The sequence below is a fragment of the Podarcis bocagei genome (genome assembly GCF_964188305.1).
Source record: "Podarcis bocagei genome assembly, chromosome: Z".
Lineage (NCBI taxonomy): Eukaryota > Metazoa > Chordata > Lepidosauria > Squamata > Lacertidae > Podarcis > Podarcis bocagei.
This window is the reverse complement of record NC_138140.1, coordinates 49,173,827-49,200,529: the sequence shown is the minus strand read 5'-3', so window position 1 is coordinate 49,200,529 and position 26,703 is coordinate 49,173,827. Positions and strand designations below refer to the sequence as shown.

Below are 26,703 nucleotides of genomic sequence, written 5' to 3'. Positions count from 1 at the left end.
TGCAATGGATATAGGACATAATACTGAATATGAAAAATGATCAAAATTATGGAATACAGGGTTAAAATTCACAGCATGTACACCATTAAAAGAAAATCTGTTAAAAATGATGTACAGGTGGTACCTCACTCCAACCAAACTAACAAGGATGTATAAAAAAGGAAGTAAAAATTGTTGGTAATGTGGGGTGAAAGAAGGCGGGTTTTTTTTCACATGTGGTGGTTATGCGACAAGGTGAAAACGTACTGAGATAACATATATAACGAATTAAAGAAGATCTTCAGATACACGTTTCAGAAAAAAACTGGAAGCATTCTTGTTAGGTATGGTTGGAGAAGATATTGCAAAGAGTGATCAGAAATTGTTATTATACACAACAACAACAGCGAGATTATTGCTAGCACAGGTTTGGAAACAACAGCAATTGCCAACAGTGGAAGATTTGCAACAGAAGGTAATGGAGTCCACAGAAACAGTTACCGTATTTTTCGCCCTATAGGGCGCACCTAGGGTTTTTGGGGGGGAAGAATAAAGAAAAAAAATTATTTCCCCCCCAGGTACGGGGCTGGGCTTCCCCTGACCCCAGCCCCCAGAACAGGCTGCTATCCGCAAGCCTTGGGAGCCCGGCGGGAACTCCCGCTGGGCTCTCCAGACTTGCGGATATCTTCCCGAAGCCCGGGGCGTGCTGCTCAGCGCGCCCCAGGCTTCGGGGTGCAGGCTGCTATCCACAAGCCTGGAGAGCCCGGCGGGAGTTCCCGCAGGGCTCTCCAGGCTTCAGCGAAAGCCTGCCTTCGCCCCATAGGACGCACACACATTTCCTCTTCATTTTTGGAGGGGGAAAAGTGTGTCCTATAGGGCGAAAAATACGGTAATTAACTGGGGAAATTCGACAACAGGGCGATGAAACTTTTCAAAAAGAATGGAAGAAATTTATGGTGTACATAGGAAAGATTTGTATGAAATAGAAAAACCAGCAGAATAGAAATAAACCTCATAATGTGTAACACAAATATTTTTATTGGAACACAAAAAGTACAATGTAATCAATATAACCAAATGTATTTACAAATAGTATACGGATAGACAACCACAATATGAAAAAAAAATTTGTATGTATAAAAGGGTTTATATACTCATAGACAATTCACAGACAATTGAGTAATCAGAATAATAACTTTTAGAATGGATAAATACAATGCGAAAAATTAGAAGTGACATAAAGAAGCCAGAAGAAGGAAGGAGGGAAGTCAGCTTGCAGGAGCAAACTATAAATGTACAATGTAATATATGTATTTAAAGTATGAAGTATGTAAAACTAATAAAGATTATATTAAAGAAAGAAAGAAATTTATTCAGGAAAGCGACCAAATCACAGAATCTCTGGTGACGGAACTCTTAGAGGTAAGACAGCTCAGCTTACAAAACAGGCTTGCTCTTCATTTTTTGCTTGCGGATTGGGGCTGGACATGTGCCTTAATTGGTTCAGAATGCTGTCCCTATGTGACGGACCAATCCCTGAACATTATGGGATATTTAAATGTCATACATGAATGAGCGGGTAAACTAACGAACATAAAACATGAAGGGTTGATGGACTATAATTTATGGGATTGGCTCAGGCAACTTCTTAAATGGATCTTATTTAGTGTAGTTGTGGTTGTACTATGTATATTGCTGTTTTGCTGTGCTGCACACTGCCTAAATCAGGCATAGGCAAACTCGGCCCTCCAGATGTTTTGAGACTACAATTCCCATCATCCCTGACCACTGGTCCTGTTAGCTAGGGATGATGGGAGTTGTAGTCCGAAAACATCTGGAGGGCTGAGTTTGCCTTTGCCTGGTCTAAATCCATGTTGCGCTCTCTTGTGCTGTACTGCCCAACACCCTGGTTGTAGTGCCTTACCCTTTAGAGCTTACTTCCGTTCCCCGACCGCAGCCACCTTCCTTGAATATGTGCATACCATCTCAGGACTATTTAATTGCTCATCTTCTAACATTGTGTATGCCATCAAATGCCAGCAGTGCCCTTCAGCTCTCTATATTGGACAAACAGGACAAACCCTATGCCAAAGGATAAATGGACATAAATCTGGCATCAGGAATCACAAGACAGAGAAACCAGTAGGAGAACACTTCAGTCTCCCAGGATATTCTATACAAGATCTCAAAGTAGCTGTCTTATTACAAAAAAAAAATATTCAGGAATAGACTGGAAAGAGAAGTTGCTGAATTGCAACTTATTACCAAACTTAAAACCATGGAGAGACCTGGTCTGAATAGAGACATTGGATTCTTATCTCATTATACATGTATATGAGGGACGCGGGTGGCGCTGTGGGTAAAAGCCTCAGCACCTAGGGCTTGCCGATCAAAAGGTCGGCGGTTCGAATCCCCGCAGCGGGGTGCGCTTCCGTTGCTCGGTCCCAGCGCCTGCCAACCTAGCAGTTCGAAAGCACCCCCGGGTGCAAGTAGATAAATAGGGACCGCTTTCTGGCAGGAAGGTAAACGGCTGTGATGGCCTGGGATTCCGATTCGGAGGATGAAACAGAGGAATCCCAGCCTGCACAGGAGTCCCCGCCTCCAGGGCCAGCTGAACTGGGGCAAGGCCTAGAGGCTGAAGAGCCTGCACCTGTGGCAGTGCAGCAGGAGCTGGCCCCAGGTGAAGTCCTCCTGGCCCCAGAGGGGCCTGATTACTCAGTGGCCACAGGTGAGCCTCCTCCAGGGCCCAGTAACCCTTCGGCCTCTCCTGATCTGCAGAGGCTTAGGGCAGAGAGGCGAAGGGAACTGGTTGCCCCCAGGAGGAGTGCTCGCCTTAAGGCCAGAGTAGGCGGGGCTCCTGGGGGTCGGGACCGCCCCTGACCTTAGAAGAGGATAAAAGCCCACTCATCCCGGCCCCAGGTTGCGGGAGCAACGTCGTTGTTGGCTTCGGACCTTCCTGTGATCCTGATCCTTGCTCGGCCTCCTGTTCCTGACTAACCGGTACTCCTGTTCCCTGCTCGGCCTCCTGTTCCCGACCATCCGGTGTTCCTGTTACCTGCTCAGCCTTCTGTTCCAGCGTTCCTGTTCCCCGCCCGTCTCTCTGCATCGGACCTCGCCCCGCTTCGTGTGGACTCTGCTACACTCACGGTACCTTACCCCCGGGACCAGCACAACGGCGTTTCCATGTGCTGCGCTGGCTTGCCAGATGCAGCTTTGTCACGCTGGCCACGTGACCCGGAAGTGTCTCCGGACAGCACTGGCCCTCGGCCTCTTGATTGAGATGAGCGCACAACCCTAGAGTCTGTCAAGACTGGCCCGTATGGGCAGGGGTACCTTTATCTTTACCTTTATACATGTATACATATACATTATACATATATAAAGCTATTTTTAGCCATCTCACCCCTTGCTTTTTCCTGTAAGACCAATTGCAGACGTTAACAGTCGTCAACAGGTTTGCCACACCTATCAGCCAATCACCCATTCCCACCACCCTTCTGAATAATACCCCTCCCCACCCACTCACTATACATAAGGGTCTGGTGACTTCTGTTTCAGTGTATCTGAAGAAGTGTGCATGCACACAAAAGCTCATACCAATAACAAACTTAGTTGGCCTCTAAGGTGCTACTGGAAGGAATCCATCCCCTTGATCATTTGCGTTGCCCTTTTCTGAGCCTTTTCCAGCTCTACAATATCCTTTTTGAGGTGAGGCAACCAGAACTATAACAGTTCTGTGCAGAACTATGCAGTTCACCAGAGGTTTTCTACCTTCTTTGAGTCCAAAGCTCCCTTGACCAACTACATTCTTTTTGCAGCACCCCTGTGGGGCTCAGGAGCCCAGTTCTGTCACCCCTTGCCTGCAGAGCTGGCAGCCTCTCACCCTTTATCGAACACCCTCTCTTGTGGAGCCTTGTCTCCTCTCCCCTCCTCTTGGGAGTCCTCTGGGCAGCTGCTGCTGCCACCGCGGTCTCTGAGCTGCCCCCCTCCCCCAAGAGAGGTATCCCCAGCGATCTGGGACTTGTCTGTCCATTCCCAATAGCAAGGGCTGGTGGACTAGCTGGCTTGGCTCCCTCGCCTGCTTGCTTGCTTACTCCAAGGCCACCTCCTGGCAACCAGCACCCCTGGCCAGCCCCAGAGGCACCATTCACCTGCAGAACTTGTAGCCAGGGCTGCTGCAACAAACAGCTGTGCAAGCCTTTGGGAAGCAGAGATGTGAGAGGGCATCAGAGGAGGGAGCGAAGGAAAGAGGGACAAAGACTAGTGTTGCCCATAGCACCCCTGACCATCCTTCAAGGCACCCCAGGGTGCCACAGCACACTGGTTGAAAACCACTGAGTTACACCATAGTTTTGTATGGAGGAGGAAGCTGAAACTCCTCTCCCCTATGTAAGACGACAGGATGATGGGGACTAGCTGAGGCCAGATTGAAATTAATGGGGAGTTGCCCCATTTTCCTTAATGGACTAGTCTTCACTGGCTGGCAGGTATATATTAGTATCATCCCCCCCCACCCCCGAATAGAATTGTAGAGTTAGAAGAGGCCATTTGGTTCAGGGGTCGGAAAGGTTTACCGGCCATGGGCCAGGTCACTGCCACGGAGATTGTCTGTGGGTCGGACTGGCGCAGTGAGACGCCGGAAATCGCGTATGTGCAGAAGTGATTTTCAGTGCCTGGACATGCGCAGACGCGATTTACGGTATCTACGTGTGCGCAGATGCGATTTCCTGCGCCGCTCGGTGAGTCCCCGCACTGCGCTGCACTGGTTTAGCGCAGCATGCAGGGGACTCGCCAAGTGGGTGGCTCGGTTCAGGGCAGTTTGGGGGCCGGTAAAACGGTCTTCGTGGGCCACATCCGGCCCATGGGCCGCACGTTGCCGACCCCTGATCATCTAGTCCAACTAGATGTTTGCATATACAGTGGTACCTGAGGTTAAGTACTTAATTTGTTCCGGAGGTCTGTACTTAACCTGAAACTGTTCTTAACCTGAAGCACCACTTTAGCTAATGGGGCCTCCTGCTGCCGCCGGAGCACAATTTCTGTTCTCATCCTGAAGCAAAGTTCTTATCCCGAGGTACTATTTCTGAGTTAGTGGAGTCTGTAACCTGAAGCGTATGTAACCTGAAGCATATGTAACCCGAGGTACCACTGTATAAGTACATGTGGCATGTAGTGAGAAACCTGCAAGCAGGATCTGAGCACAAAGTACTATCCTGTCCAGTAGTTACCAGCAACTGATATTGAGAATCACTGTCCAGACTAAAGCTGTGGTCTGATATCCATTTACTAAGAAGTAAGCCTAAACTGAATGGGATTAGTAGACATGATTAGGATTGCAGTGCCTCACATTCATTTTAGCATCTTAATAACATCCACATCACCAGATGCCTCAAGCTGGTTCCTAATTCTTAATTTCATATAGCCCAGTCCTGTGAATCCTTAGGTCTGTACTCACAAAGGATAAGGCTATCAATTTCTACCAGCCATGAAGGCTATGCTCTGCCTCCATTGCTGGAAGCAGTATGCCTCTGAATGCCTGCTGCTGGGTGGGCATCAGCGTTAGCAGATCTTGCAGGTTGGGTGAATTGGATTGAAAAGATTGCTTACTCTGGAATTCAAAGGATTTATTCACGGAGGAACTATTTGCAGGATGAGTGGAGATGAGAGAGAGATGGCAGACATCTTGCCTCAACAAATTGGGAGAGAACAACAAACAATAAATGGGTCCACTTTTTGGGGCGGTATGCACTTAAACAAAGCAAAGACTACAAACAAATGCTTAAATATGTACAATTTAAATGTGCCTATTTCTAGATATCTATCACATTTATTTATACATGCTCCAATAAATTTAGGAGAGAATGCATGGTTCTCCTACATGTATTATTATATATTATATACTATATTTTGACACATAAGTATTAGCATTTTAATATTTATGTAAATAATTATACGTAATTTTAAATAATTATGCAATACACACACACATCTATATTTATATCTTGTATAAAATTATACCAGTCTGTGCAAAAAAAGAAAGCAAACGTAAGCGGTGTGGGAGGAAGAAAGCCCCCCCCCTTCCACCCTTCTCTCGCTACAAAGGTTTTGGACAAGGCAAGGGGGCGGGGCAAGATGCCCTCACCCAAGATGGCGTCGGCGGCGTTGTGTTCTGTTCACGTGGTCAGACCCACCCCTTCCCGCTCCTCCTCCTCCTCGAGCGCAAGGCGATTGTGACGAGGCCGCCGAAGAAGGCCCGCCCCGCCCCAGCGCTTACTCCCCCCCTCCTCCTGCGCGTGCGCTCTCTCCAACCCGGCTGGGCTTCCCTTTCCCCTCAGTGCCTGGCAAAAGAGCGGTGGTCGCCGGCCGGGCCGCGGGAATCAGCCGGAGCCGCCACGATGAGGAGCAGAGCGCCGCCGCCGCCGCCTCTGGTTGTTCTGCTCCTGGGGGGCTGGGCGTCCCTGTGCAGCGCCTTCTACCTGCCGGGCTTGGCTCCTGTCAGCTTCTGCGACGAGGGAGGCGAGAAAGCCGGATGCAAGGTGTGTAGGAGAGAGGGAGGGGGGTCGAGAGGAGGAGCCCCTTCCTCGGGGTGGGGGAGGGGGCACACACCCAGCCCCTCCCCTTTCCCCCAGGTGTACCCCCCTTGTTCTAAACACCCCCCTCTTAAGCTTTTCTCCTGGGTGGGAAGACCCCCCCCCCACTGCCAAGCTTATCATGCTCTTTAAATAATTTATACCTAGTAGTAGTAGTTAATTCATGTGTATATATGTTCCTCTATAATATATTCATTTTCCCTGACAAGGGGCTCAAGGCATCTTACGGATAAATGCAGAAACAGATGAGGACCTAGGAGGAAACGATGGGTTTTTTTTGTTAAAAAAAAATCATTAAATACCGATAGAACGAGCATTTAAATACACACGCACACAGTGGGAACTTGACTGGCAGAGCTTTTCCGGGTAGTGCGGGACACCTTTTTTTACCCAGACTGGTCTGAAGGAGGTGGCAGGAAGAATGGTAGTAGCGTTCTCTCCTGAGGAGTTTGCAAAGCATTTTGAAGGGTGAAATCGCTTTTGCATCCCCGGGGAACTTTGACTTGGCTGTTAGAGCAGATGAATCTCAAGGGGTGTCCGGAGCACCACCCAGTCCTGCTGTGTTGGATGAGTTTCAGTTGGCCAGCCATGGGCAAGGTGCTTGGGTCGGTCAAGGCGACCGCTTGTGCTCTGGGCGCTTGCCCCGCTTGTCCAGTTAAAAACCAGCAGCTGTGCCCCTGTCTGTACAAGGACAGCTTAACTTCCATTGTCCTCTGCAAACCTCTAGGCTGGATTACTGCAATGCATTATTATTATTATTATTATTATTATTATTATTATTATTGCTGCCCCTGAAGACTGTTCAGAAACTTCAGCTGGTGCAGAATTCATTGGCCAGGTTACTCACTGGGGCAAAACACTTCGAGCATATTACATGAATTCTGGTCCAGCTGCACCGGCTGCCAATTAGTTTCTGGGCCCAATTCACCTCTTCCCATGGCATATTAACCAACTGGGACCCTTTGATCATTCTGAGGCCCCTCTCATGTGCCTCCTCCGTGAGAGGTCAGGAGGGTGGCAATACAACAATGGGCCTTTTCTGCAGTGGCTCCCTGTTTGAGGAATGCTCTCCTCAGGGAGGCTCACCGGGCGCCTTAATTACGTATTTTTAGGCACCTGGTGAAAACACTTCTTTATAACCAGGCCTTTGGCTGATTAACATTCTATGGACTATTAAATGTGCTTGTGGGAGGGGGGTTATTGGTTTGTTGTGCTTGTTTTCTTATGTATTTTGTGTTCTCATTTTGTATATTTGTGTTGTGAGCCAGGCTGTGATCTTTGGATGAAGGGCAGTATACAAATTTAATAAATAAAAATGTATTCAGCGTACATAGGTGTGCACAATGCTTTACAGGGTGGATAAAAATCAATTATTCTTTTTTAAAATCAGATTTTTAAATTTTAAATTGGATTTTTTTGATTTAAATGGTTTTTTTTAATTTAAATTGGATTTTTTAAAATTTAAATCAGATTTTTAAAATAAAATGCTTTTGGAGGAAAAATATTTCTATAGATAGTTTTCTATTTAAGTTACATTATAGATCAAAGGCTATTCATCAGGAAATACGGATTTGTTTTAAGTTTTTCATGTGTGCTAAAACTCAGCCCGAGGTTTTTTTTAAATAAAAAAATTGTTTAACCACATCAGTTATCAAACATGGATACGTATGCTGTAATGTTATTGTGTTACTTAAATAAATAGTTTAAATTATTATTAAGAAAATTATTATTTTTTCCTTCCAATAAAGTACAGCAGAAAAGTTGTCCAAATATAAACAGTTAACATTTTAAGCCTCACAATAATTTCATAACTATCTGTCTATGTATTTCTAATAGTATAACCAAATCAAATTTTTGATATAACTGTAAAAACTACTCTGAAAATTTATTATTTTAAAAATGAAACCTTCATCTGGTTGTAAGTATTAAGATTATACCAGCAAGAATGAGTCTTTCTGTAAAAAAAATTATTTAAACCAAGTCTTACTGACTAGTGATTTAAATTGTGATTTGAATTTAAATCAAATCCACCCTGATGCTTTATTTAACCATTTCCCCCCCAAGTTTGAAACCAGATATGTATGTATGTATGTATGTACCAGTACGTATAGAGCCAGCAGGCCTTTGCAGCTCTTCAGTTTTTATTTTTTTATTAGCCAGTTTCCTCAAATGGTTATCTGCTTTTTTAAAAAAGATTGTGTTCTATGTTTTAACGTTGTACACTGTCCCAATATTTTCTGTACAATGTAGTGGCAGAGTGGACATAGTTTTGTGTTCCAAAATATTCTTCAGAATATGGAATTTACTGTAGATTCCGACGTATAAGACGACCTTTTAACCCCGGAAAAGAGGTTAAAAAGTCGGGGGTTGTCTTATACGCCGGGTATGGCTGCAGTGAGTGGTGGGATCCGCGCCGAGATGAAGCTGCCCGGCAAAGCTGCCCAGCGATGCTAAGCTGGCTTCGCTGGGTGGCTTCCTCCCGGCACGGAGCCTGCCACCCACTGCTGCTGCGGCGGCAGCAGCTTCACTGGGCAGCAGCAGTGGGCGGCGGGCTCTGCTCCGCGCCGGGAGGCAGCCGCCCAGCGAAGCCGGCCTAGCATCGCTAGGCAGCTTCACCGGGCAGCTTCATCCTGGTGCAGAGCCCGCCGACCACTGCTGCTGCCCAGTGAAGCTGCCAAAGCGTATAAGGCACCCCCCCCCCCAAATTGGCAGCTGCCAGTTTGGACGGTCGTTTTATACGCCCAGTTGCCTAATATGCCGGAATCTATGGTAAATGAAATCATTGGCTGCCACTTGTATGTGGTGTTTCCTTTATACTCTGAGAAGAAGTTTGACATGATTTTTTCTAAGTATATAAATATAAGATATATGCATATAATGTGTCCTTGAAACAACTCCATGAAATGGGTCAGGCTAAATGATTTAGACTGTCCTAAGGCCCTTAGAGCTACCACTTGCTTCTGTGACTCCTTTTGCACCTTCAGTGGCCTAGCGTGGAGTAAGTGGGAACACCAGACCTAGATACCAAATGTGGCCCTCCAGGCCTGTGCACCTGGCCCTTGAGACCCTCCAGGCCACACTCCCCAGTAGCCGTGCTTCCTTCTTTTGAGTGTTTTTGCCTGCCTAGGGTATCTTGCTTGCCTGGATGGAAGGTAAAATTTGCATGCATTATTCTGCCCCCTCTTAGTTCTGTTTCCACTTGTCTTTGACTCCTGGGAGGCTCTTTGGTTGAAAAGGTTCATCGTCTCTGGCCTAGCAATTAGTAATAGAGCAAGGGAAATTCCCTCATTTCTTTTATCTCCACAACAGGGAATTTGTTTTCCTGCTATCGTTCACTCGTGTTGGTTGTGTGTCAGGTTGCTGTTGCAACCTTCAGATCTATAAGTGAGAGTTACAAGGTGGAATAGTGCTGAGGCAAATAATTAAGACGGTGGTATCTGCTTAAGGCTTTACCCCTGTGTAAACCCTGTTTTCCTACTTCAACGTTCAAATTTATTGCGCCACAATGACTCACTTCCTGTCTTCCCCTGATCCACCCACTGACCTTGAATAGATCTATGTTATGTCACACCCACAGTAGTTCAGGCTTAGGGAAGCTCTATTCCAACCAAACAGGGCATCTCCCATCCCCTCTGTACAGCCCTATTCCTCGGTCTTGCTCTGAGAAAAAAAGTATGTATTCAAATTTAATTGCCACTCCACCTAGATATACTGCCCTACCCGCTTTTGACATTCAGTTGGCTATACAGTGGTACCTCGGGTTACATACGCGTCAGGTTTCAGACGCTTCAGGTTTCAGACTCCGCTAACCCAGAAATTTTACCTTGGGTTAAGAACTTTGCTTCAGGATGAGAACAGAAATCGTGCTCTGGCGGTGTGGCGGCAGTGGGAGGCCCCATTAGCTAAAGTGGTGCTTCAGGTTAAGAACAGTTTCAGGTTAAGAACGGACCTCTGGAATGAATTAAGTACTTAGCCCGAGGTACCACTGTATATCTCATCCAGGCGTGGGAAGCAGGTAGGACCTAACCTCTCCCAGTTGGTGCACCTAATTGTTGGGATTGCATAAAATAAGAACAGCCTGCTAATGTCCTATCTAGTCCTGCATCCAGATGCCTGTGGGAAGCTCTGAAGCAGGACCTGAGTACAAGAGCAGTCTCCCCCCTTGTGGTTTCTAGCAACTGGAATCTGGAATAATTAATTATTACCTCCAGCTGTGGGGGTGCAGCAACTGATAGACTTATCCCGAATTTGTCCAATCCTCTTTTATTGCCTTCCAAGTTGGTGGCCATCGCTGCCGAGTTCCATAGTTTAACTCCGTGCTGCGTGAAGAAGCATTTTTTCTTTCCTGAATCTTCCGACTTTCAGTGTTATGAGAGAGGAAGAAAGTCTAGCTACGTCTTCTATGCCAGGCACATCCAGCTCCCGAGAGACTGCGATCTACTCCCAGTATAAAAAAAACTGAGAGAAGCAAAAGTTGTTGAGCTTTTTTAAAGGGGGGGGGGAAGGTTAACCATTAACTACGACACAAACAACTGCACAAAACAATAAAGCCAACTAACGTTGGAAGAAGACTAAAAAGGATCACACTTATGACACGACGTAGGCACAGAGCGGGGGGGTGGGGGACGGGACGGGGATGGAAACATTCATTATACATTGCTTTCAATCCCGCAATCAAAAAGGATCCTGCTATCACCCGGGGATCTACCTGTCGATTGCGGCTGACAAGTTGGACATCACTGCTCTATGCCATTCATAATTTTATACACGTCGATCATGTCAGCTCTTGCCTTTTCTCTAAGCTAAAAAGTCGCAAAAGTCACCTTCTCTTCATAGGGGAATTGCTCTTGGTTGCCCTTTTCTGAACCTAATTTACCTCACACAGCTCTGTTGTTATTATTGCTATTGTTATTTTATTTATCAGTTGCTTCCTGTGAAACATCTCAAAGTGGTTTCACAATGTGGTAAGAACACGTTGCTATGAGTTTGGTTGAGGGGGAGACTTGCCATAACCTCTAGAATAGATCATGGGTAGGCAAACTAAGACCCGGGGGCCGGATCTGGCCCGTGGGTGGTCTGGGAATCAGCGTGTTTTACATGAGTAGAATGTGTCCATTTATTTAAAATGCATCTCTGGGTTATTTGTGGGGCCTGCCTGGTGTTTTTACATGAGTAGAATGTGCTTTTATTTAAAATGCATCTCTGGGTTGTTTGTGGGGCATAGGAATTCATTCATTTTCCCCCCAACATATAGTCTTGACTCCCACACGGTCTCAGGGACAGTGCACTGGCCCCCTGCTGATAGTTTGCTGACCCCTGCTCTAGATGCAGTAAAGAGCTAGAATTTGAGCAAACTCATAAGTTCATAAAGGAAGCAAGGTTTGGTTAATTAAAAAGTCAAGCATTTTAGGATCACAAGCCCAGCTAGCTGGGGATAAGCCAAGCACAGCTTTCTCCTGATTGAAGTGCAGAGTGTTTGATGATCAGGACATTTGCAGGGAAACCAAAATGCTTGTTTACAAAGCTATTGTACTACTGTATGCTTGTGAAAAATGGACCACTTATAAATGCCATCTCCAACGCCTCAAAAAGATTCCATCAACGGGGTGTCTGAAAATTTTTACACATCACTTGGGAAGACAGGCGAACGAATATCAGTGTACTGGAAGAAGCAAAGATCACCAGTGTTGAAGCAATGATTTTTCAACATTGCTTTTTTGTTGGACTGGTCATGTTGTTTGGATGCCTGATTATCATCTTCCAAAGCAACTACAGTACTCTATTCCAAACTTAAAAATGGAAAGCACAATGCTGGTGGTCAACAAAAGAGGTTTAAAGACTCTCTCAACGGAAATCTAAAAAAATGTAATATAAATACTGAAAATTGGGAAACACTGGCCTACAAGTGCTCCAGCTGGAGAACAGCTTTTACCAAAGATGTCATGGACTTTGAAGACGCTCGAACTCAGGATGAAAGGGAGAAACGTGCTTAGAGGAAGGCATGTTTGGCAAATCATCACCGTGATCAACTCCTGCCTGGAAACCTATGTCCCCACTGTGGAAGGACGTGTGTATCCAGAATTGGCCTCCACAGTCAGTTATGGGCTCACTGTTAAGATTGTATTCATGGAAGACAATCTTACTTGGCTAAGGAGTGATTGCCAAAGAAGTAAAAGAAGAAACTGTAAGGTCTGGACTCCCTCCAACTAAACTTGGGTGTAAATATGTGAATAAGTCATATTTCTTAAAGCCAAGACAGCCTGTGCTGTGTCTTGATTCTCAAAGGAACACAGATCCTGTGTGAGTTCTTGGAAACTCCTGGAATCTTGCTACCACTCAGCTGAGAGTGAGGGGTGGTGGCATCCAACTTTTGCAGCAATATATAAAGCAGTTGCATTATATAAAAACTATTTCAGATTCAGTATAGGCACTGACTGGGATAACAGCCTCCACTTGGAAGGCTTGTTTGAAGAGGCAGGTAGGTGCCGAAAAAGCAATAGAGAAAGTGCCTGTCTGAGATGTAATGGGAGCGAGTTCCAAAAGTGGAGGTGCCACCACACTAAAGGCCTGACTAACATTGCACAGAATAGCCCTCCTGAAAGGATGCTATCTGCAGGATGTCTCATTGTGATTGCACACAGAAGTAATTAAATTTACTGTCTGATCTAACTGTATTTATTGGGCAGAAAATCCACTGATTCCAATAGGATTTGCTTCCTATTAAACCTGCTTAGAATAACAGCATTGTGCAGAAATCCTGAGTACACTTATTAGTGAGTAGGAGTCATTGAACTCAGTGGGATTTACTTCTGAGTAAACATGCTTAGGATTACAGTGTTGGGATAACTTCTTTAGAACTGTTAAGTGTGGAGAATGCTTTAATGTTCTTTAATAACTTTTTAAAAATTCTGTCTTGGATTATTACATTCAACTCGAAGTGTCTAAATCAGCTTTTCTGTTCTTCTAGTCAAAAATAGAGCTGTTTGTGAACAGACTGGACTCGGTTGAATCAGTTCTACCATATGAATATGATGCGTAAGTATACCCAGATACCATTAAGCAAATGTTTGCATTTCCCCATTAAAATGTTTGTTTAAGCAAAGTGTCATCTAATTTTCAGAGTGTTCAGATGATTGCTAACTGAATGGTAAAACTTCTTTGGAATAGTTTGCACAGGTAAATGATAGAGGCAGAATTGGCTTTGAGATGATTTAGGGGTCTAGCCAACACCATCTGACAAACAGTGGTTTATGAGTGACCAGAAACCGTGATTTGAAACTATGGTTTTAGCAAACTGTGGTTTAACTTTGCATCCAAACCAACCAACTGTGGTTTGGGATGTTACTCCCTGTCAGAGCCTACTGCTTGGGAAGGGATTCTCAGTGAAGGTTGGTGAAGAGAGTTAGTACAGAAATCATGATGTGCCTGTACATTAAGAATATACATCATGGTTTGGCATTAGAACTATAATGAATGAAAACCATGTTTTGTGTTGTATCTACAACATAATCTACCAGTTGAAAAATGCTTAGAGCAAGGACATGGAACCTGAAGCCTCCAATTGCCATCTTTCCCAGCCAGCATAGCCAGTGGTCTGGGATGATGAGAGGTGTAGTCAAAGAACAGAACACCACATGCTTGATTTAGATTAGAACCTAGTTATAAGTGCAACTCTTGTAATGCAAAGCGGAAACAACCTTCTTCTTCTTTGTTTGTTCATAGTTTTGACTTTTGTCAAGATGCAGAAGAAAAAAGGCCTTCAGAAAATCTTGGACAAGTCTTGTTTGGAGAGCGAATAGCATCATCGCCCTACAAGGTTCATGCAACTTTTCAGTATGATTTGGATGACTCTGTGTGTGTGGTGTGTGTGTGTGGCTAAATGCTGAAGGTTTGTTTGTTTTGGTCTGTAGTAGAGATGGGAAGGCCTGGAAAAGACCCAGAAAAATGGGGAAAAAACCAGTTCCCCACCCCCCATTTTTTCCTGAAGCCGTTTTCTTGAAGCCGAGGGCCTTCTGGCAGTTCCCTCATTGCGAGAAGCAAAGCTACAGGGAACCAGGCAGAGGGCCTTGTCGGTAGTGGCACCTGCCCTGTGGAATGCCCTCCCATCAGATGTCAAAGAGATAAACAACTACTTGACATTCAGAAGACATCTGAAGGCAGCCCTGTTTAGGGAAGCTTTTAATGTGTGACATTTTAGTGTATTTTTGATCTTTGTTGGAAGCCACACAGAGTGGCTGGGGAAAACCTAGCAAGATGGGCGGGGTTCACATAAATAATAATAATAATAATAATAATAATAATAATAATAATAATAATAATAATAATTTTACTTGTACTTTGAGTAGCTTTAGATGTGGCTTTATGCCCCTCATTTTGTGTTTAAAACTTTTTTAAAACGTACTTACCGTATTTTTCGCCCCATAGGACGCACCGGCCCATAAGACGCACCAAGGTTTTTTTGTGAGAAAATAAAGATTTTTTTTTTTATTTCCCCCCCAGGTGCTTGTGGGGCCGGCAGCGGGGAGAAGCGCTCTTCTCCCCACCTCCAGCCTTCAGACCAGGTCCAGGGACAGCGGGAAGGTGCGCTGCGCCTCCCAGCTCTCCCCAGAGCTTGCGGGGCCGGCAGCGGGGAGAAGCGCTCTTCTCCCCGCCACCAGCCTTCAGACCAGGTCCGGGGACAGTGGGAAGACGTGCTGCGCCTCCCTGCTGTCCCCGGAGCTTGCGGGGCCAGCAGTGGGGAGAAGCACTCTTCTCCCCGCCGCCAGCCTTCAGACCAGGTCCGGGGACAGCGGGAAGGCGCGCTGCGCCTCCCTGCTGTCCCCGGAGCTTGCGGGGCCGGCAGCGGGGAGAAGCGCTCTTCTCCCTGCCGCCAGCCTTCAGACCAGGTCCGGGGACAGCGGGAAGACGCGCTGCGCCTCCCCGCTGTCCCCCAAGCTTGCAGTGCTGGCGCTGGGGCTCTCCTGAAGCCTGGAGAGCGAGAGGGGTCGGTGCGCACCGACCCCTCTCGCTCTCCAGGCTTCAGCGAAAGCCTGCATTCACCCCATAGGACGCACACACATTTCCCCTTCATTTTTGGAGGGGGAAAAGTGCGTCCTATAGGGCGTAAATTACGGTATTTGTATCCTCCCCAGAGAATTTTTTGTTATGGGGTAACTTCAATGGCCTTCCATTTGTATTAAAAAAAAATCAGTTAATTTTGTGTTTTCCTTTTTTAGCTTAGGGATTGAAAACTTGCTTTTGAAAGGGAAAGCAAGGATTCTCTGAAAATACCTATATGGTTGCATGCATTGCACCTGGAATTTGCATAGGGGTGTGTTTGGGGGAGCAGGAGGAGGGAAGAGATTTCAATTTGGGAGCACTGAAGAGAAAATAAAACTGCACAGAATTCATAAAGGTGTTTAGATGTTAAATGGCGGCTTTCAAGTTAAGTGTTGGGCTTATGATGATTACAAAAGTGTAATTTTGAATGAAAGAAAATGTGTCATTTCCAGCTGCATGGAGTAAAAATATTAAAACACTTCTGTGCTTATATCAGTTTACATTTAAGAAAAACCAACAATGCCAAGTGGCTTGTATGAAGTCTTATGACCCGGAGAATACAAATGACAAAAACAAGCTGGAATTCTTGAAGAAAGGAATGCGGTTGAATTACCAGCATCACTGGTGAGTCCATACATTCTGTGAAATCAACAGTCTATGGAAGGAAGGAATGGAAATTGTCTATCGAGATTTGAAAGATGCCCCCAAATTTTGTCCAATACTGACTTCATAAAAGAGAGCGAAGTAATTCACACGCAATTCTAAAGTGCATTTTAAAAGCAAATGTGCCAATAAACTCGAGGGCGTTTCTGACTCTTAACAGAATTATCTGCTTGCAATTTTTCTTGTGTAGGATTATCGATAACATGCCAGTGACTTGGTGTTACGATTTTGGAGAATTACATAAATTCTGTAATCCAGGATTTCCAGTTGGATGCTTCGTGGCTTCAGATGGCAGAGCTAAAGATTCCTGCACTATAAATGTAGGTGGTCAGGGTGCATTTCCTTAATGTTTTCTGATAAGGTATTAGATATAGACCTCTGGCATTTTTTAGAATCCCATGAAGGTTCAGATGCAGCACCAAACCTTGGAGCAGTGTCTGAACTCACAGTGTCCTTCAAACCATGGTCTAGAAGCGGCCACCAAATAACCACTTGAAACCATTGGATGAAGCTGGCTTGCAGAGCAGAGCTTGAGCAAAGTGGCTTGGCATTAAAACTGAACAGGAAAACAGTGATTGGGATGTTGCTCTGCCCTCAGTGGCTATTGTGTGGGATAGCATCTGGGAATTCTCAGGGGAAAGCAAAACAGTATGACTCTTTAGCATGCTTGCACTTTTTGAACACAAACCATGGCATGAAGTCTAAACTATGCTTAGCAAAAGGCAGTCTCTACCACGAAATGTAATACAGTGGAACCTCAGGTTAAGTACTTAATTCGTTCTGGAGGTCTGTTCTTAACCTGAAACTGTTCTTAACCTGAAGCACCACTTTAGCTAATGGACCTCCTCATGCTGCCACGCTGCCGGAGCCCGATTTCTGTTCTCATCCTGAAGCAAAGTTCCTAACCTGAAGCACTATTTCTGGGTTAGCGGAGTCTGTTACCTGAAGAGTCTGTAACCTGAAGCGTCTGTAGCCCGAGGTACCACTGTAATGGTCACCAATTTGGATGGCTTTTAAAAGGGATTAGCTAAATTAATGGATTATAAAACTGTCAGTGGCTTCTACTCACAACGACTGCATAGCACCTCCAGAGTATGCTCAGAATGCCAGCTGCTGGGGAGCACATATGGAGAGGATGCTGTTGTGCTCACGTCCTGCTTGCAAATTTCCCATAGACATCTGGTGAGAACAGGATGTTGGACCAGATGGGCCTTTCGTCTTATCTAGCAGAGCTGCTCTTGAATTCTTGTGGCTTGGCATTGGCTGTGTTTTTGTGTCACACTAAATCATGGTTTATCAAGATGGGTGGCTTGTCTTTGACATTGACCATAGTTGGGAATAAACTGCAGTTACTTGGTTACATTACATGATAACCAAGATTTAGGAAACCGAAACTACACACTGCAAAAATCACCTTCCTTGTCATGGGTGGAGTAGGAGGGGGAGTGTATGCACCCAAGCTTCACAGCGGCTCTTTCCTCCTCGTGCATGCCACACTAATCCGGTTTGCCTCCCCACCACTGGCATGTGGCCCTTGGAATATTGCCCATGATAGCATGTGGCCCTCAGACTGAAAAAGTTTCCCCACTGTACTGTAAAATCATGTAAAACAATTACATATATAATTTTTTTTTTTGCATATAATACAGTTAAACAATAATGTAAAATCAGTTTCAAATCTGACAGAGATGCCAACTGAGATAACAAAACTCCACTTAGAAGGCTTGGTGAAAGAGGTAAGTCCTCAACAAGCACCTCAAAGACAACAGAGACAGCACCTGTCTCATATGCAATGGGAAAAAGGCCCAAAGGGTAGGCGTCACCACATAATAGGTCAATTAACAATATGGTACAGAACAGACCTCCTGATAAGATGGTAGCTGCAGGATTCCCTCTCCTGCAACACAGAGTTTGGTTGGGGTCTATATGGAATGAGATGATCTGTTACGTGTTCAAAGCTCGCTCCGTCATGGAACCAAAATCACCCTTTGCTAGTCTGGTGCCCTCTGGATATTGGCATCAGCTGCAGCCAACATGACTGATGCCTAAAACATCTGTCTAAAACAGCCAGAGTGTCTCTGGTTGACCTAAAATATCTGAGCAGAGCTACATTTCATTTTCCCAGCACTTTCACTTGGGAACAGTTTGGCCGGAAAATAGAAAAGCAGTTTTGATTCCATGGCTAGCTCAGATGCTGTGTTGTTTGCTCCTGTGTGTTGTTCTGCCCATCCCAGAGTATGCATTACGTGCCCAGAAGTAATGTGAGAATTAGGCGGTGATGGTTCAGGTCTTGCAGGAGAATTCTCAGTAGGTATTGCTGGGCATTGGAATATCTACAGGAAGGAAGGGCTTCTTAATGTCTCTTTGTACAGTGGCAAATTTCATTGGCTATAAAGATATTATTGCATATTATTATTATTATTATTATTATTATTATTAACAAGGCATAGGACCAAGAAAACAATCAATGACGGTCACAGGGGAACACATTGATGCGGATGTATACTAAAAGTTTAATTTGCAAGGATAGTTGAGTGCATTTTTATTTCCTTTGCTTTGGAGCTGCATCCATGAAAAGTAAACAGTAGATAACCAGCGTCAAGTAGTGAGAGTGTAATTAAATATATTTGTCGGTAGGTTTTCAGAGATTGAGAGACTCATTCTCCAAAGTCGGTTTTTAAAATAATAATAATAATAATAATAATAATAATAATAATAATAATAGTAATAATAATAATAATAATAATGATGTACAGTGGTACCTCGGGTTACATATGCTTCAGGTTACATATGCTTCAAGTTACGGACTCCGCTAACCCAGAAATAGTACCTCGGGTTAAGAACTTTGCTTCAGGGTGGGAACAGAAATCGCGCTGCAGCGGGAGGCCCCATTAGCTAAAGTGGTGCTTGAGGTTAAGAACAGTTTCAGGTTAAGAACTGAAATTGTCATTTCTCTTCCCAAAGATTCTACAGCAGACTTCCCAGAGTCATTAGCTTTATTGCATTAGCCTGGAAAAGACCTTTGTTCTCATAGAGGCACTGCAGCCACTATTCCAAAGCCCACCCTTTATATGCCAGAAACAAAGGGCTGCTTTATATATTGCATTGGAAATTAACAGTGTGCATTATTGGGCTTATTGTATTAAAAAAAATTGTATTATTGTATTAAAAAAAATGAATAAATAATACTGAAAATAATAATAAATCCTTTTAGGCATTTAATGGCTCTATTTCTCTCCCCCACACCCCCAGTCTGAGTTCAACAAGAAGAATACCTACTATCTTTTCAACCACGTTGATATTACGATCACGTACCACAGTGCGCAGAATGAGAACTGGCTCGGAGCTCGCCTGGTTACGGCTCGCCTGGAACCCAAAAGGTAACTGCTGGGCACTTGACAATTTACAGCGTGTCAGTTCACAGGCAGATACTATTCGTACTGAGTTCTGTTTTGGTTACCTGCTCTATTTGGTGTTGGGGTGCTAAGCAGTACAAGAAGCCTGCAACATGGACCTGCTTTCTTATGCAGTCCCGACCTTTCGCAGGTGGGGAATAATAAAGAAATGGAGAGTAGGGGAAGCCCACAGTTCCCTGCTTTTCATTTATTTATTTTTCCTTCAACCCTTTGCATTCAGAGAGTCTACTCAGGCTTTAAGGAGGCAGCGAGAGGTCCCTGGGAGCATTCCACTATTTCTGTTCCTGCATTGTTCTTTACCCATATATATGTTCGCTTTCCCGTTTATGCTGGATACTGAATCTGTTAAAATCTGTCCTTAAGGAAGTGCAGACTCGAAACACTCTTCGTCCTGTTCACATCTGCTCAATGGATGTACGATTTGAATTTACCATACAGTGGTGGTTCTTAAAACTGTGATCTCTGGACCACTGTTGGACCCTCAATGTCGTTCAGGTGGTCTGTGCTGTGGATTTGTGGTTGAAGGTGGGAGACAGCACATTCATTAGAGAATTGTGGAATTGTAGAGCTGGAAGGGATCCCAAGGTTCATCTACGCCAACCCCTTGCAATCTCCGCTAAAGCATCCATGACAGCTGGCCATCCAACCTCTGCTTAAAAACTTCCAAAGAAGGAAAGTCCACATTCTCCCAAGGGAGACCGTGCTGCTGTCCAACAGCTGTTGCTGTCAGAAAATTCTTCCAGGATGTTTAGTTGCAATCTTCTTACTTGTAGCTTGAAGCCTTTGGATTATGTCCCACCCTCCAAGCTTGCTCTGTTTTCCGTGTGACAGCCCTTTAGATGTTGGAAGATGGTAATCATATCTCTTCTTAGTATTCTCTTATCCAGGCTAAACATACCAAATTCCCTCAACCGTTTCTCATACATAAGGCTTGGTTTCCAGACCCTCAATCATCTTGTTTGCCCAGCTTGTCAATATCCGTAAACTGAAGTGCCCAGAACAGGATACAGCACTCCAGGTGTGGTCTAACCAATGCAGAATAGAGCAGTATTCTATACTTGGATGCTGTACTTGTGTTGATGCAGCCTAGAAGAGCATTTGCTTTTCTTGCTGCTTTTTTTTAAAAAAACTGGAATTTTATTTACAACATAACACAACCCTTCACCCCCCCAATACACATTAAAAGTGAACATAACATACAGTGAACACAACATACAACAATACAAACAACCAAATAGAAGACTTATTTTATCCTGTATCTGGCCTCCTTATTTACTTCTTATAAACTGTGTCCTTTATGAATAAATATGCACAAAGTCTCCTGCAGACATTAATCAAAACAAATCTAGGTATGTATTTTAGGGCACTGTTTTGTGAAGTGTTCTCTGCATTTTCCCCTTGTTTTTTGAAACTCTTGTCTAGTGTGATCTCTAGTGTGGTCTCTGTTAATCTAGCCAGTTCAATATACTCTAACAGTTTATTCCTTTTTTGCTGGCCCAGTTTCTTTTTTCCAGTTTTTAGCAGTTAGGATCCTTGCCGCTCCTGTGGCATAGAGGAATATTTTCAGATCTTCTCTTGCTATGTCTGTGTCTGTTATCCCTAGTAGAAAAGCTTCTGTATTTTTCATAAGGTTAAACTTTTTTTAAGCTCATCATACATTGTGTTCCAGAAGCTTTTGATTTTTTAATAATAATAATAGTTTATTATTTATACCCCACCCATCTGGCTGAGTTTCCCCAGCACTCTGGGTGGCTCCCAATCAAGTGTTAAAAACAGTACAGCATTAAATATTAAAAACTTCCCTGAACAGGGCTGCCTTCAGATGTCTTTTAAAGATAAGATAGCTGCTTATTTCCTTCACATCTGAAGGGAAGGCATTCCACAGGGTGGGTGCCACTACCAATAAGGCCCTCTGTCTGGTTCCCTGTAACCTCACTTCTCGCAATGAGAGAACCGCCAGAAGGCCCTCGGTGCTGGATCTCAGTGTCCGGGCTGAACGATGGGGGTGGTCTTGCTGCTTTATCACACAGTTGGCTCATGTGAAACTTGTGGTCTACTAAAACCCCTAGATCCATTTCACTTGTACTACTGGCAATCCAGGTGTGCCCTATCTTATATTTGTGTCGCTGGTTCCTACTATCTGAGTGCAGAACCTCATTTATCATTATTGAAATTCATTTTTATTAGTTTTGGCCCATTTCTCCAATCTCCAATCTGGGATTCATCTGTGGCATTAGCTACTTCTCCCAGTTGGGTGTCATCTGCCACCCAGAGTGGCTGGGGAAACTCAGCCAGATGGGCGGGGTATAAATAATAAATAATAATAATAATAATAATAATAATAATAATAATAATAATAATTATTATTATTATTATTATTATCTGCAAGTTTTATGAGCATCCCCTCAATTCCTTTGTTCAAGTTGTTTATAAAGACATAGAATCCTGTGCCGCTCCACTTCTCCCTTCTTTCCAGGATGATGAGGAACCAATAGCGAGCGCTCTTTGGGTTTGGTCAGTCAACCAGCATGTTGCACCAAATACACGTATTGGTTTTTAATGGTATTTTCGATTGTTTATTTTATTTCTCTTGTTGTATTGCAATCTGAAATCTATGGAATGCATCCAAATGCATTATATAAGAAGGAAGAGAAGCTGCGAAAATGCAATTAAAAACCACACAGCCTTTAGCACAGCTCATTATGATTGCTACAACAAGGCAGAAAAATCATTAAGTGATCCACCAAGAGTCTCAGCAATTTTCAGGTGGGGAAAAAACGGTTTGGGAACCACTGCCCTCCTGAATGGCTTGCGATAATTGTTTTGGGGTAATGCATTCCACAAGGGGGCATAGTTAAGTTTTCTTTCACTGCCTTGTTTCTACCCATCTCTCATTCTCTAGTGTTTGTCTTTATGGGAAGCACTGTGAGATTTTGTGCTCAAAAAGAGGTTGAAACACATTCTCTCTGTGTGTATCTACAATATCTATCTATCTATTTATTTATCTATCTATCATCACAAAACTGATGTTTGCTGCCACGTGTAGTCTGAAGATATATTGTAAGAGAATGGTTCGAGGTGCTTGAAAATACGGGTTGCTTCACCTGCAATGCCTGCAATCTTTTCTCCCTCCATTAGGTGGTCCTATAGTTCCTTGTAAGAGTACTGATCTACTTTGCTTCAAGGGAAGGAGATGGGTTAGAGTGAAAAAGTTAGCCCTTTCCTTTGGAGTTGAGCTTGACCTGGCCTGTGTTTCTCCTGTGTTGCTGTCAGTGGCATTGAACCTGCTCTGCAAGTAGCAGGAGGGCACTGCTGGCAAAATGTGGATGGAGTTGCATCTTGTAAGGCTTCTCAAATCACAATGAAGATTGCTTTTTTTTTTTTAAGCTCTGCATTCTGGAAACTTAGCATTAAACAGCAGTGGGGAGGTATTCAATTGTTTGATCCAACACCCCAGCAAACTGGGAAAGGGCCATGGCTCAGTGACAGTGCTTTGCAAGCAGAAGGTGTCATGTTCAGTCCCTGGTGTCTCCAGGTTGAGCTGGGGATGCTCCCTGTCCGAAATTCTGGAATACCATTTGCCAGTCATTGTGGACAATCCTGAGCGAGCTGAACCAGGAGCACGAAAAGCTGCCTTATGCCATGTTCTGGCTCCCCAGTTTTGGAAGCAGCATCAAAAATAAATTAGATGCAATGCTGGTTGGGCAAAGCTCTGTGCCCTGGTGGGAATGCAGATACCCCAATCATCAGATCAAAAATGGTGGTGGGGGCAATACCTCCCGCCCCCCAGCCAATTTGCATGTGTCAGCTGAGGAGGGTGGGCTGTACGTGTGTCATGAGAATGTGCGTGCAAGATTGTGGAGTGGTCACACCCTCCGCTTTCATGTGCTGCTTGGCTAAAAATAAAACTAAAATTGGCCAGCCTTGTTTTACAGCTATTTCAAGGAAATAACTGGCAGCAAAACATTAACTGAGAGGGTTGAAATCTCTAAATGTATAATGGGTCCAAAAGAGCTCTTATAGTAGCTGTTCCCAGGCTGTCGGTGCTGACCCACAACTCCTGGAGGACTGTTGAAAGAGCGTTGTTTCTAGGGCTCAGCCTCAAGAGTAGCCTCCTTAGGTTAAACTCTGCTCTGTTCTCCCTGCCCCTCTAGTTGGTCTGCTTCCTGTGTCTTGAAGCTCCTTGCCAGAATAATGGGGAAGGGGTGTGAACTACATACCAGATCGGGATGGGTAATGCGCATTAGGAGCCACGTGGTCCAGATTCTACCATGGTCATTTCCCTTCCCTTCTGACAACTCTCTGATGTCAGAAGCATCTCCACAGGTGTTGCTTTTTCTGCAGGTCTGCAGGGATGGTGAAAGTTGCATCTTACGAACCCTTTCCCAGCTGTATTGCTCTTTAGAAGTACATGAGCTCTGTTCATGGTAAATCTAACAACCTTAAGCTGAGTTGTTTGCATGAAATTAATATGTGGGTACTTCTCTTATTTGTCAGGGAATCCTAAGATTTCAATCCCATTTACCTCTTCAGTGGGCATACCTTCATGTTTAGGACCCCCTAATTCACGGGCAGGTATTGTAGCTGGGGCACAATGAGTCAGTTGCAGGTTATTCAGGGTGTCCAGACCTCTTTTTTCTCACATTGCAAATTGTTAGGTTCACACAACATGAAAGTTATTACAAAACTCACCTGGACTTGAAATAATAATTTTAAAAGCTGCCCTTTGAATTCATAGCTGCAGGGTAACTTAAATGTCTCCCCATTGCTTTGTTTGCTGCAGATTCTTCTAAATGAATGAATGAATGAATGAATGAATTGCAAGTTATATTCCTTTGCTTTGGGGTCTGTTCCCAGTCTTCTTTCACAAGTAAATTCCGCAGGCTGCTTTCAATTGTCAAACATAAAAAATGGCTCAAGTGTCTTTTCCACTGCAATTATCACAACAAAGCAGCTGATACATCAGGGATGGGGAACTTGTGGCCCTCCAGTTGCATCCACCCTTTGCCTCCACAGCCAGAGGCTGTATGCTTCTGAATATCAGTTGCTGGAAAATGCAGGAGGGGGAAATGCTCTTGTGCTTCAGTTTTTGTTTTGGGCTTCCCATGGGCATCTGGCTAGCCAGTCTGAGAACAGGATACTGGACTGGATGGGCCATTATGTTCCTATGCTTATAGTCAGCATGGTATGGGATGTTGGGAATTCTAGTCCCACAACATCTGGGGTGCTCAAGGTTCCTCAGTTGTGCAATAGCTGTCTTATGTATTCTTGGGTTGTGCTGGGTGGGAGGGGATGCTTGTACTTTATAACATAGCAATGTCCATATTCTTAAGGAAAAATTGATAGTTGGTAACTTGCAAAGTGGCCCTTAACCTTATAATGCTGCTCTTGATTCTGCGGATCCTTTTGGATCTCACTTTCTTCAGGTTGCGTATGGTTACCCATCTTGAATTAGTCAACATAGTGTGGGGGACAATTGTGAAATGATTGTATTATACCTAGTATGTATGCTGGAATGCCTGGTTCTTGGACACTTACATGCAGTGTATCTAATGCTAATATTAATAAACTTTTTTTTGGAGGGGGGGGAGTAGCATGTGTTATGACTCTGGGTTTTGGGGCTGGTGCATATAAAGCTAGCTTGTGGTTTGAAGGAATAAGCCCCCAAACAACACTGGAGTTTACATTCAGACTTGTTTTTGTGCTCAGAAGCCATATTCATTGTTTTTGTTCATGGGGAAGTTTTTGCAATGTGCGTTTAATTCACAAAATGTCTCTGGACTCTGAAGAACACTTGGCACTTCAGGCAAATTGATTCAGAAAAACGAAAACATTTAACACTATGCCAGTGAATCTGTAAAAATTGCAACGAAGGTTCTTGCATCATCATGTGTGATAAAACTATATTTTATCTTTGTAGTTATAAACAAACGGATATAAACAATTTGTCTTGTGAAGGCCCCCCCATGGAAATCTCTGCAGAGTTTAACAGCAAGCTGAATCTGATTTACAGTTACTCTGTGAAATTTGAAGTAAGTACAAGAGAGATGTTTTGCAGCTATAATTTCTTAAAATGGTTCAGATTATCAGTTTTTATAGGCAGGGGGGGAGCAACCTGGGTACTTACTTTAAATTCAGAGTTAGCTGTCTATTTAGCCTGAAACCCCTATAAGTTGTTTAATGTAGTTCATTTATTTTCGAAGTATAAGTAATCGTACAAACATCCCACAGTTGAACACGTGAATATACACTGCACTCAGTTACAAATGACATAAATAGTGGATTGATATTTCTCCAAATAGATCTTGTTTTTCATGATTATGATTAATATATACCATGGGCTATCCAAGAATAATCTTGGACTTTTTTCTAAGGGAGATTGGGAGCCTTTTCGTCACAAAGGAACAAATCCTTCTTTTCTAGTTGCTTAGCCTATATTGAGCACGCATTTAGTTGCTGATCCAAATTGGGGTGGAAGGAATGACTCTGCTTTAATCTCTTAATGAAAAGTTGGTGTTGGCACTGAACGACTGATTGACAGTCTGCTTAGAGGAGAGTCCTGATTGAATATGACACAGCATGGTCAACTGCAGAGAGGGCTTAGTAGCTTGATTTCCATATCCGCTCCAATCCCAATAGCTGTGTTGAGACTAACCCCAAAGGGTGGCAATTAAAGTTAGGTTTTTGTGATGCAAGACACCTGTATTGCAAGGAAGTCGGTGGAGACCATTAGCTAGCTTTAGTCCAGGCAGCCAAATGGCCGTCATGGGCTAACAACTTTCATTTTTCCTTCCAAATGGAATGTGACTTGAACCCATGACCTTGAAGTGCAAGCTTCTGTATCCTGTTACCATTCCATTGAGCCACTCGGTCCTCTTAATTTGACAACATGAATGAACTGCCTGTCAATATTTGGCTTTTTAAGAAGACTTTAATTTAACTTGGGTATGTAACGTTCACTTCATTAAAAAGCACAAGATGTGTTGTGCCCTATGGGAGTATCAGCTTTTACAGGT

At 44.1% G+C, this 26,703-nt stretch overlaps 1 protein-coding gene across 1 annotated transcript in view; it reads left to right on the top strand.

Moving 5' to 3' along the window:
* Positions 1-6,287: 6,287 nt before the first annotated feature.
* The window catches only part of LOC308578548 (transmembrane 9 superfamily member 2-like), a 51,717-nt gene continuing 31,301 nt past the window's right edge, over positions 6,288-26,703 (top strand). Inside the window, exons 1-7 of the mRNA XM_081179019.1 lie at positions 6,288-6,515; positions 13,537-13,604; positions 14,292-14,385; positions 16,105-16,232; positions 16,462-16,591; positions 19,524-19,651; positions 25,608-25,719. Of these exons, the coding sequence (XP_081035145.1) occupies positions 6,375-6,515; positions 13,537-13,604; positions 14,292-14,385; positions 16,105-16,232; positions 16,462-16,591; positions 19,524-19,651; positions 25,608-25,719 (801 nt within the window). The 5' untranslated portion in view covers positions 6,288-6,374. The remainder of the gene's footprint in view (positions 6,516-13,536; positions 13,605-14,291; positions 14,386-16,104; positions 16,233-16,461; positions 16,592-19,523; positions 19,652-25,607; positions 25,720-26,703) is intronic.